The 13,138-nt window shown below is 31.0% G+C and overlaps 1 protein-coding gene across 5 annotated transcripts in view; it reads right to left on the bottom strand.

Moving 5' to 3' along the window:
* Positions 1-1,125: 1,125 nt before the first annotated feature.
* LOC129949477 (galectin-9C-like) overlaps positions 1,126-13,138 on the bottom strand; it is a 62,436-nt gene continuing 50,423 nt past the window's right edge. For 4 of the 5 annotated variants that reach the window (XM_056060969.1, XM_056060967.1, XM_056060968.1 and 1 more), the window contains exons 2-3: positions 2,730-2,845; positions 1,126-2,653 (exon numbers count right to left, since the gene is read on the bottom strand). In XM_056060969.1, the coding sequence (XP_055916944.1) occupies positions 1,696-2,653; positions 2,730-2,845 (1,074 nt within the window). In that variant the 3' untranslated portion in view covers positions 1,126-1,695. Of the gene's footprint in view, positions 2,654-2,729; positions 2,846-10,553; positions 10,778-13,138 lie in introns of those variants that run through there. The other variant, XM_056060971.1, reaches the window with a different exon arrangement.

The following is a 13,138-nucleotide window of genomic DNA, read 5'->3' as shown; positions in this document are numbered from 1 at the left end:
AATAGTACTATGCAGTCGATTCTGTGCCCTCTTTTCATTAGAATTGAGGCCTTGATTCAATAAAAAAATATTTGTTTGAAGTATGCCACAAACATTTTCATTAATTTATAACTATTATTGAGTATTGTTATAGGTATACTTACATTTTCGCAGAAACAAAACTTTGCAAATTGAAAATTCAACACAATAAACACAACAGCTGATCGAAATGACATTTATGCCTGTTGCAATTTGTACCAAGTTTCGCAAACTTGGGTAAGTGTAGCCAACAAAAAGTAAAGTTTTAGCGATCACTTTACACAGAACAAAGAAAAGTTGATGATCAAAATTGACTATCAAAACAGGGGCAATTAACTATCGCCTTACGCGACTCCACCCCAGATAAAATGTTGTTCTGTTCGATCCATTTTTCGAGCTTTAAAACTAGTGTACTGCAAAATATTTTTGCAGTTACATTCATGAATGAAATTCCTTTGTAATTTTCGGCTGAGTCTAGTAAGCCTTTCCCATGCATAGGCAAAATGACGGATTTTTTTAACTTTGAAGGAATGACGACATTCATAAAGAATTTATTGAAAATAATTTTTAAATGGTTGAGAAGCACAGGGGTTAGGTTAGGTTATAGTGGCTGTCCAAGATGGAAACGGACACACTTAGGCCAGTTTAATGGCCCATTGTGATACCACATGAATCTTGAGGCCTCCTCCTAAGCTCAATGGAACCAGCTTGAGTCCCTTACGAAACGTGAGAGGCTGATTATACCGATATGATTTAGACCGTTTAGATCGTTAAAGAAGAATCCTCCTAGGTAATTCTGGCGTTTTCGAGCTAGAGCAGGGCATGTGCAGGGAAGATGAAGAACCGTTTCTTCATCACAGGGGTTCCATTTTTAAAGAATTCGTAAGGAATTCCATCTTCACCAGGTGCCTTGATGTTTTTTGCTTTGGGTAACACAGCTTCAATTTCTTCGCTTTCAATGTATGTACCTATCTAATATTTGGTCAGTGATTGAAGGATCCGCTGTGAAAGTTGTAAAGCTGGAATCATTGGAAAAAAGAAACTTAACATTCAAATTATTTAACTGTTACAAAACAATAAAGGTCAATAAATAGTCAAAATCACAACTTACAAGACTTGTCAAGATTAAAACAAGATTTTATTTAGTCATTCAAATTTTTGGTTTAAATTAGACAGTACAGTTATTATAGATTTTATGAGTGTTAGTATTGTTTTTGTTTAAATAAATTTTCAAAAAGCTCACACATAATATTTCTTAAACATTTATGTCGCTAAATATAATATGTATGTATGTAGTATATATTTTGTTTTTAATATTCAATGAAATGCAATAACATTTTCTTTATTTTTTTAACAACAACAAATAAATATTGTTTCCCAAAACATTTTTAACATTCAACATTATTGTCCTTAACCATCAAAGATGAGTAAATTTACAAAATAGACTAAAGTTTATTATCTTAAAATTTTAAAACAAAAAATATTCGCAGCATTCGATGAAAAATGCAAATGCAAAAGAATTATATATATATATACGTAATTTCTATTATTGATTTGTTTTTTTTTTTTGTTCTTAATATCTAGATAAACCTTTTGAGAAGTAGGCGCGCTTAAAAAATTTTATTGAGTCAGCAATAATTGCACTAGAAAAAAATAAAGTTTAAACTAAAAACTGAATTAGTTGTCTTCTTGGTATGCGGGATTTTGGTAGATTCTTTTTGGTGCACCATTCGATGTTGAGTGGTTTTCGAGAACGACATCCCAAAGTTTGATGTCTCCCTGGACGTACACCGTGTCCACGATCTCAGGATCCACATGAAATCGGAACTCTGTAATGAGCTTTTTATTAACGTACACTTCGTAGGAAGCCATTCCACACACAATGACCAGACTAAAACTCTTGCCAGGACAGAAGTCTGTATCCAATTCGGTACGTTGTTCTTTGGCCCATGCCCCGTTGTACCAGGCGTTCCGGCAAATCACATGTTTGCCTATGCCACCGCCTTGCTTAGCAAAGCGCGGATTAAAGTGGAATGCAATTATAGGATGCGGCCATATATCCTGCCCGCCTTGGAGATTTACATAGAACGAGTGCGGCAGCAACTTCACTCGTCCCTCTATCCGTAGGCATTTCCCACTTCCAAACATTTTTGGTGGCAGGAGTCCATAGTAGGGTAGTTGCAGGCCTCCATCATTGCTTCCATTCAAGGTGATGAGTTTCCATTCGAGTGGAGTATCAATTTGATCCTCTGACTCCAGGTCGACTCGGATTTCTTTGGCTTTCGATTCGGGTAATCGTTCGGGGTATTTAGAAGATTCGGTACGGTTAAAACTGATGTTGTCAACATCTCCGCTAACCTCAAGGCACGCCACAGATTTATAAGGCAAACGATGGTTAAATTCGGCAAAGTGATTCCCATTAACCGAGATCATATAACAACTGTCTGTTATTAAAATTTGTATGGCGAATTTCGAGCCTCGGTGCAAGCTAAAGGGCAGCGGCGAGGACACCTCTTCACTGCCCCAAATGTTTTTCACGCGCGCATTTCGAACAATGTAGTTTTGTGGCAGGCGTGGATTGACATGCAAAGCAATGTCTCGAGTTGGTGTCTCAAGAATTAGATTGATAGAAAATCTGTAAACAAAAAAATGTATTTGTTAAAAAATGTTAAAAATAAAAGAACTAGCAAAGTTTAAAATAAAGAACAAACTTTTCGCAATTGGGGAGGATATAACCGGTAACTGTGAAGCTGAGACCATCCTTTATGTCACCAAGGCTGCTATTTGAGTACACTGGGAGTGTTTCGATGTAATCGTGAAATGTCGACTGCAATTAAATGAAGAAGAACGTTGCTTTAGTTTTTGAATAAAAAAATAAGATTTTTAACAATACAAAAGTTCTTATGGGAAGTACAAATTTAATGGAAGTATTGGGTTAGACCTCTTACACAGTTTTTCGTTAAATAAAACGGTTCTTAGTCGCATTATCAATTAAATTCACATTCAATCGTGCTTATTTTAAACGCATTAACTAAACGTCTTCAAGGCTTTTGGACTGTTTTCTTGTCTTGAAAGTGGCTGTCCGGGTATGAGTATGACAAACTTAGCCCAATTTATGGCTCATTCTGATGCCACATGAATCTTGAGGCTTTATTCTAAGCTCAGAGAAACCAGTTTGAGTCTTCTAAAAAACGTGAGGGGCTGATTTTGTCAAATTTAGATTGTTAAGATCGTTATAGAAGAATTCTCTTAGGTAATTCTTGCGTTTTTGAAGTAGAGCAGGGCATGTGCAGAAGGTGAAGAACTCCTCTTCCTCATCCATGCATCTGCCTTACAGTTTCCTGGAATGTTTTTATTCACCATCCACAAAGGTGAATATTAAACTGTTGTGCCATCCCGATTAGAGATGATCGACAGTTATGGACTGCTATAGAGTTCATAGAGACAGAGTCCAGAGATTTTATAGGGGCCTGACTATCTGAGAAAATACGGATATCAGATGTTGATATGACGTTTTCTTTAAGCCTTAACACGCTACAAATCTGGAAGTTTCTGTCGAATTGCTGTTGGGGGATAGTGTTGTCTTTTATCGTTTGTGCTATACAGTTCAGTGTTTTATATACCTATGAGATATGTTTTGAAATGATTATTTTTATTTTAAAGAGTCGCTTGTTGGCACCGTCATCCGTATATTTTGCAAACCAAGCATTTAAATGACGGAGTAATATCAAACAAATAAAATACATAACGATCCTTTCTCATAAAAGTTAGATACCAGGTTTAAGATTGGGAGTCTCTTTCATTTTTGGACATTAAGTTAGCATATTTCATTTTCTTTTGCAGCATTTCATTGATGGTAAGCTGTGAGACAAGACTGTTAAAGCTTAAATATTTAACAATATGTTTACTGAAACGCCGTGACCTAGAAATAATTTATACAGAATGCAGTGAAAACAAAAAAAAAAAAAAAAACAGAAAAGAACTTTGACCATCACTTATGTTTTATGTTTTGGTAATTATTTTGTAAAAATTGAACTTGAATAAATATTTTTGCTTATTTGAGTTTTTCGTCTTCTTCAATGCCCGCCAGTGAAGAAATTTTCTTCGAAATCATTCAAAAGTCAACCATGTCAAAGTCTGCAGTATTGATAGTTCTACTCTTACTGACAACAAGTAAGAAACACCATAATTTAAATTTAAAAAATAAGCAACTAAAATAATTATATTTTTTCTTTTTAATTCTCATTAGTTTTGGTTGAAATTGTTGTGGCACGACCATTGCGGGCTAATCCCTTTAAGACACTAGATAACGGCAGAGAGAGACGTGGCCTTTTAGATTCGTTGATATTCAAAACTATGGTTAAATTTTTCTTTGTGGCAGTGAAAGCAATTTTTGGAGCAATGACACCGGATTTATTTTAAAGCGATAAAAGTGAACTTTAAAATTAGACTAAAATAAAATAAAAACTAATCAGTTAAATTATAATTTATATAAAAATAAGTACAAATCCGTTTTGAACGTCAAAATGGGATTTTGTGAATTATGTTTGAATTTTTTATTTATGTGCAGTACTTTGGTTTTTCACATGCATGCATTTATTTTTGTTTATTCAAGAGTATTTGACGAGTCATTTCATTAACTATACAAAATTTATTTTAATTATCATTTTCTAACTTATTAAATATGTTATAGTTTAAGTTTTTTTTTTAATAAAGTTGTTGCTAATTTTAAAATATAGACAAAATAAATAATATTTTCATTGATAGCAAAGAATGTTCCTTATTTTAATATCGTAAAATTCTTTACTATCTTCAATTTTATGAACAAAAGCCTAATGTGGTCCTAATGAGACTAATGAACAAAGTAGAAAAGCTCTTATCAGGCCCCTACAAAATAAGATTGTGTTTTACTAAATTTGTGGTGGTTTACGGCAAAAATGTGAACTTTATGGTAAAAAGGCAAATTGGAGAGAAGCAGAAGAAGCTGTAGCGTGAGGTTTAATGTCAGGAAATACGAGTTAATATTGCAGGTCCTTCCAAATTCTTGGAAGAACACCCAGCAAATATATAAGTAATTGTTGAAGTATATATTTGTGACAAAAACTGTGAACCATTCTCAAGTTTTTAAGTTTGTTATGTGACATTTTACCTTAAAAAAGTGCATTTAAGATGTACGTTTTTCATTTAAAACGACATGTGTTGCATCAAGGCTAATTTTTTTACTTTTTCATTAAATAATTTAAAAATCCATAGGTTTTACAAGAATATTTTAAATTTGTGTCTTTACTCAAATACGAATACGTTACCACTTTATTTTTTAGGAAACATGAATGTACTTTATTTGTAACCTCTATTCCTAAAACAACACGACGAACTTTTTTTAAAGTCTGGAGATATATTTTTTTATTTTTAAAATAAATTGTGTGTTATTATGAGCTTATAAAAGGGGTTATCCGTTTTGCGATTTGAAAAGTATAGGGCTGGAATTCTACATCTGTCAATCTAAGTTTTAAAACAAATTTTTTATTTTTCAATTGAAAATCTGACATTTACGTAAATGGATCGCTTAACTATCGCAAAACGCATATAAATTGGACAGGTTCAGAAAACATAAGGACCTTCATTTGCAGTCAACTGCATTCTTTGAACGTACATTTTGACCAAGACAACTAGTTAGTTTTTCAAGTGTCATGAATTTCGAACAAAAAACCTATACTGCAAGTTCATAGTACAAAAACTGCTAAAAATATTATTGTCTACAAAACACTCCCCAAGCAAGCTAAAAGTAAGTCACGTCCAACTAAGCAAGTAATTGGAAAAATTGTGAACAAATTTGAAGAGACTGGATTGGTTACAGATATTGTAAGGCCTTTGCATCATCGTTTCACTCGTACCACCAAAAATATCGCTGCTGTAAGTGAAATTGTTGCTGAAGACCCGAATGTCGATTACTCTTCCTTCTTAGAAAATAGGACTGTCTTAAGGCACAATATGGGGTATTTTCCATTTAGATCTACACCTACATCCATATAAAGTCCAGCTCATACAACAACTGGGTGCTTCAACATCAGGAGGTAGTCGGCGATTTCTTGAACGAATTTGTATTCAGCGACCTAGCACATTTCTCTCACGGTGGGTATGTAAATCAAGAAAATTGTCGTATTTGGGGTTCAGAGAATCCTCAAGTAATTGAAGAAAGACAATTAAATCCACAAAAAGTAACTGTATGGTGCGCTCTTTGGCCCAGAGGTGTAATTGGACCTTAATTCTTCAAAAACGACGAAGAAACGAATGTCACTGTCAATTCGGAGCGTTATGGTCACATGATAACCGACTTTTTTTGCCTGCTATGGAAGAATACGACTTGGAGAATTTGTGGTGCCACATGCCACACAACTCGAGCGAATATGGATTTATTGCAAGAGACATTTTTTGGCGGCGTAATTTCTAGTAGTACCCGTGGCATGATGGTTAGTGCGTTGGACTGTCATGCAAGGGGCTTGGGTTCAATCCCTGCCTGTGCCACCTTAATTTAAAAAATTAATTTTCGCGGGTACTGCCTCTTGCGAGAAATTGACAATTTCTTCAAGAGTAATTCTTGTCATGAAAAAGTGCTTTCTCAAATTAGCCGTTCGGATTCGGCCTTAAATTGTAGGTCCCTTCCATTCCTGACAACAGTACTCGCACACAGGAATGGTTGAGAGTTGTAAGTCACTAGGCCCTGGTTCACAACGGACTGTTGCACCACCCCATTTGATTTGATTTTGAATTTCTAGTCGCGGCGATATAAACTGGACACCGAGCTACACAATAAACCGTGCTTATGCAGATAAACCTTTGACTCTTGAGCACTTAAAACAAATATTCGTCAAGTTATGGCTAAGATACCGCCAAATATATGTCAAAAAGTAGTCGAAAATTACCTCAAAAAAATCGATGCTTGAAACAATACTGGTGGTCATTTAAATGATGTAGTATTCCACACATTATGTCAACGTTCAAAGTTTATAACAAAAAAGAGTCTGGGGTGGGAACCACACTGATACCGTCAGCCGATTTGTCATGCTTATAAGGTTTGTTGGTTTTCGTGTTTTGTTAAAATAGTTGTTGATTCAAATTTTATAAAAATTTAAAAATGATTTAATTTAAAAATCTATTTTTCTTAACGGGATTTTCAGTCAACTAACAATTTTTACCAATCTTAGTAGCATTTGCGTACTATTATTCTGTTGATTTAATTTTTTTATGAAAAAACTGACTGTTAAATTTTTATTGAGTGTCGAAAACAATATTTTCTGTGAGAATAACTTCCCATAAGAAGTTATTGTAATCGGTCCGATTTGTCAAATTGAAAATTTTAACATTTCTCAAATTTTGAGAAAAATCTCATTGACAGTTTTTTTTACAAAAAATAAAAGCCTAAACAAAAAGATTAATAAAAGTTGGGAAAAATTGATTATCGACTCAAATATCTTTTCAAAAATTAAAAATACTGTTTTCAAACTTTTTTTATTTCATAGAAAATATTGTTTTCGATATTCAATAGTTTTTTTTTTTATAAAAATCCAATAGTCCGTTTTTTAAAAAAACAAAACTTTTTCTTTGTATGAAAAATATTGTTGGTAATTTTAAAACTTTTGAGAATAATTCAACTGAAAGTTTTTTTTTTAACCCAACACGAAAACCCATCGACAGATGGGATGGGAAGTTATCAGTGTGGGTCGCATCCCAGCCTCTTTTTTTAATTTTTGAAAATATATATGAGTCCAAAGTAAATTTTTACCAAGTTTTAGAATTTTTTCTTTTAGGTTTTAATTTTGTTTGTAAGAAAACTGTCAATTCAATTTTTCCTCAAAATTTCATTGAATGTTGACAACAATATTTTTATTCGATAAAATTAGTATGAAGCCAATATCTCAAATTTATGTTGAAAATTATTTTTTACCAACTTTTAGTAAAGTTTTTTGTTTATAAAAAAAACGTCAAATCGGTTTTTCTCAAAATAAATATTACCAGAGGTCAAAAATGTCATTTTTCTTTACATACAATTATTTTAGACATAAAACCATTTTTTGTTTGTAAAATATTCGAGATGATTTTTAACTTCCCATAGGAAGTTATTGTAATAGGTCCGATTTATCAAATTGAAAATTTTGACATTTCTCGACGTTTCAAGGTCCCTACAGTCGAAAAAAAAAATGTTCCATAGCTCAAGAACCAGAAGAGATATCGATTTGAAATAAATGTTGTTATACAGATAATAAGGCAGAAAGATGCAGAAAGGGCTCGCAAGAAAATTGAGTGGGTGGTTTTTTTTACCATAGCAGTTTGAAAAAAAGGTGAAAACTTTGGTTAACCCTAAATATCTTACGAACCATAAACGCTAGAGACTTGAATTAAATTGTATATAATATATTGTAACGTGATATCAAAGAAGTATATTTTTTGAAAGCAAAAAATCCATTTAACGGTTTTTTTTATAAATCAAAAAAAAACTGAACAAAAATGTGTCCCCTAAAAAATTGTACGACTAAAATATGTTTTCATCTCCAAAAAAAATTTGTGCAACGAAGAATAACGTTTTTAACATTTGGTAAAATTTTGAGAAAAATCAGTTTTTTTTTTTATAAATAATAAAAATCTAAAAAAACATTACTCAAAGTTCGTAAAAATTGAATATCGATTCAAATATCTTTTCAAAAACTTAAAATTTAGGCTTTAAACTTATTTTATCTTATATATTGTATTGAACAATATTGAAATATTGTTTTCAACATTCTGAGAAATGTTGAGAAGAATCGAATTGACAGTTTTTTTTATAAAAAATAAAAACCTAAAAAAATGTATAAAAGTTGTTAAAAATTGATTTTCGACTCAAATATCTTTTCAAAACTTCGAAATGTTGGCTTCAAAATAATTTTATCTTATAAGAAATATTGTTTTCAACATTCGATAAAATTTTGAACAAAATCAAATTGACAGTTTTTTTTTACAAAAAATAAAACTTTAAAAAAACAATGCTAAAACTTTGTAAAAATTTAGTTTCGACTCAAATAGCTTTTCAAAAATTAAATATATTGGCTTCAAACTTATTTTATTTCACAGAAAATATTGTTTTCGATATTCAGTAATTTTTATATAAAAATCCAAGCCCGTTTTTTCATAAAAAATAAAATCTACAAAAAATAGTACGCAAATTTGGTAAAAATTGATACGAGTACATATAGACAAACTTTTAAGCAAGACAAATCGACAGACGGGATGGGAAGTTATCAGTGTGGGTCGCATCCCAGCCTCTTTTTTTTTATTAAATCATCCACACAATTTTTTTGAGAGTCCTTTCTTCATTGTTATCTGTATTACAAAATGTATTTCGGACGTACGGACTTACGTACGCACGCACCGATACTGGTAGAGAAATGTCAAAATTTTCAACTTGACAAATTGGACCGTTTACAGTAACTTTCTATGGGATTTTAAAAAGAAATATCATGAAAACAAATATTTTATGTGTTTTATTTACGTTTACTTTTGAAACTGCAAAGTTGATAACCCTATTATTTTCACTCTATCACACCTTCCTCCAGATGTTCTAGGAGTATGAAATTAAGGCAACTACATACATATGTATTTTGTTTTATACATTTTAAACTTAAAACATCACTGCACCAACCTTTTTAATGATTTTTTTGGGGTGTTGCTTCTAATCTGGCAATACTTTCTTTCATAACTGGTCTTTTTGACAGGTGTCATTTGATTTATTCTCAATAAGATTTGCCATTTCATAAAGAATCTATTGAAGCTAGCTTTTAGTGAGATAGTATAATTTATCCAATCGCCAAAAATCATTTAAAAAAAACAAAAAGTTAAAATCTTATCTTTATTATCCATTACCACAAGTCTAAAAAAACACCCTTTTTGTTCTATAAAATCTTATCTCTAGAACTATGTAAAAAGCTAAAAGTAAAACAGATTATTCTCTGTCCTTAACGTATTAATTCTACTCCCCCTCCCGCATGAAATTTCAGTTCTTGAAATATTTAAAATCGCACATTTTGAGTTGGGGACGAGACAGGGTGTAATGACTAATAAGACGTTACAAACTAACAAGATATTTCTTTTAACTTCAAATAAAATTATTCACTTAAAATCAGGGGAAAAATAAACAACAACGTTTAACAGAAAGTACAATAAACAATTATATGCATTGACAAAAATATATTCAATGACTTTCACAACAATTCTTTTGTTAAGAAATAATTATTAATTTAAGTTAAAAAAGAACAGTAGAAGTTTTGTACAATATTGTTTGTTGACGTACGACAATTGTGTTTTCCACACGATTTTGTGACTTGTGAAATAAACTTCACATTTATTTCAAGGCATTAATATAAACAATAGGCATAATATTTGGCACCATGAGAGAAAAAATAATCATTATTGTTGATTTCTTAGTTTACTACAATCTAATAATGAAAACATTATGGAAATAGGATGGAAATAGGATACAAACTAGGTCATAACTGCGTACATACATACTCCATTATAGGATCCCACGATGCAATTAACGAATTTAAAAAATCAAACAAAACCCCAAAACAATTGAACAATTTCACTTCGAATTAAAAAACACAAGTCAATATTTACGCTTGACTTCAAAAATAGACTTCCGAAATTTGTTTTTATTTATTTTTGTGACTTTTAATTTTTAAATTTGGATTGAATAATCTTTATACGTATGTTTATTTGATTATTTCATGTCAAGTACTGAGGTTTGTTAAAAATTTTATTTACTAGCTTTCGTTTTCATGTTAGGAAAAAGCTATACTTTCAAAAGAAGGAGAAGAGAGCATGATGAGGTTGTTTGCCCAACTTAAGTTATAGTTTACTCGTCATAGGAGTAAAGTAATGGAGCTGGATTTGCTTCGTGGCTGATGAGAGGGTACATTATAAATATAAGTATTTTAAAACTGACTGCACCTAAGAAGTCTTGAAAAAGAGCTTTCGGTAGGCTACAGCCACATCCACATGTTAGCAAAAAGCTTCTTTACAAATCATGATTTTTGGTTTATTTTGTTTTTGTATACAACCTGTTGTAGAAATAAATGAACATTTATACGAACTGTTGAAGGTACCGATTCCTGCCAAACCAGGTGTTGTTTTGGTTGTATAAATTAACAATATTTTTATAACACATTTTTCAACACACTTAAGTTATTTTAAAAACTACTTGCAGATGAGTTGTATTTTACTTTTTATAATTATTTATCTCAATGCTATCGGGTTAAAATGATTTTCACATTAAAAACAATTCAATTAAGAAGGAAATGTTAGCGCGCACCAAATTTACTGTTACTGACATTAATAGAACTTTTTGGCAACGGTTTTTTCATCAGTATTTAAATGTTTTTTTTTTTTTACTTGCTACATATAGGAACTATATGGCAAGTTCGTGCAAAATTTCGAACTCGAGATTTTAATCAAACATGATATTACGATGGTAGAGGAGTCGAAAAAAGTGGGTCCCGCGATTCCGTCCGGTCGGTTTTGTCTGTCTGTCCACGCTCCTACAGCCTAAACTATTGGGCCGATTGAGTTCAAACTTGGAAGTTAAGGTTTTGAGCAAATTCGCGTTAGGCGTTATTTTCATTGTTTTTTTAAGATCAAAATTAACAGTGGCTCCCATACAATTTTTTTGGTCAAAAAACGAAAATTTGAATTTTCTCAAAAACAAACCGATAGATTTTTTTTTAATTTTCTCTAAAATTTTATTTTTTAACTCTGCTTCTTTTAATAAAAAAAACATATTTTTGTATTGCTCAGGAATGGTACCGCCCATAAAACCGTTATTTTGTTTTTTAATTATCTCAGCAACTTATCAACCGATTTCAATAATTTTTTTTCTGAATAAGCTCTTATATTGCCTTAACAATATTTCATTATCAAAAGTGCATTTTTTTATTGTTTGGATTTTTAAAAAAATATTGAAACTTTTTTTTTCAAAACTCGATATCTCAAAAACGGGTAAACATTTTTTTACAAAATTCAAATGCATAGCGTATATTTTTAATGTCTATGCAACTGCATACCAAAAATATTTTTAGAAGAAAATGGAAAAATTTTATATATAAAAAATTATTTAAAAAAAAATCGCTCTAACGATTTTCAAAAACAAAAAAATTGAAAAATCAACGGTTTTTTGATTTATAAAATGGCATTTAAATTTTTGAAGACAAACTTATTTTTCAGGTAAAATTTTAAATCTTAAAATATTTTTTTTAATTATTTTAATTTAATTATTTATATTTTTAGTAAATTATTTTGACAAAATTTTAATTACAATCCTATCTTTTATCTAAATTAATGCATTTGGTACAATTTATGTATTTTTATAACTATAACTATTGTAAATACCAACTATGGCCGTGAAACGATTATGATATGTTTAATCAACAATCTATTTTAAAGTGTCTATCAAGAAGTATTATCTTGGTACTTTTGTATATTAGATTTTAAAATATAGTTCTTTAAGAATAATGTTGTTTAACACATATTTTACTTGCTTTCGATTATATAAAAAAATAAATACTTAGTACTAGTTAAAGAAACGTATAACCTTTACAACTACTGCTTACATGTCACTTCATAACGAAAATCCAAAACGCACAAGAGCCTGACTGTAACCAACACATGAATAGCAATTTTTTGAACTTTAACGAAAAAAATAAACTGAACGGAATAACTCCATGTTTGCGCTGAAAACTTGTAGGAAAGAAGGATACCTACCAATGACATTCTTTCACTATCATCATAAACATGTCTTTATCTATCTATCTGCATAAAGCTGAGCACGCGAAGTGAGCTATTCTATGTTCGTTTTAGACACCTACCTAACTACACAATCAATAGGTGATCGCTTTACAATTTAAACATACATATTCTTCCTCTTTCTTATCTTCAGATAATTTACTTTCCATCTTGGTTCTCTTAACATGAAATTAAAATTAGGCTATCCAATTGAACGAAATAGTTGAATATATAGACAATTATTTTCGTTAAGTACGGTTACAAGTATATTTCATTTGCGGGATGAAATGTCCTAGGATGAGTTGTGTGGATG

The sequence above is a fragment of the Eupeodes corollae genome, chromosome 3, assembly GCF_945859685.1.
Source record: "Eupeodes corollae chromosome 3, idEupCoro1.1, whole genome shotgun sequence".
NCBI classification, from domain to species: domain Eukaryota; kingdom Metazoa; phylum Arthropoda; class Insecta; order Diptera; family Syrphidae; genus Eupeodes; species Eupeodes corollae.
The sequence above is the reverse complement of the archived record's forward strand: the minus strand, read 5'-3'. Positions and strand labels throughout refer to the sequence as shown.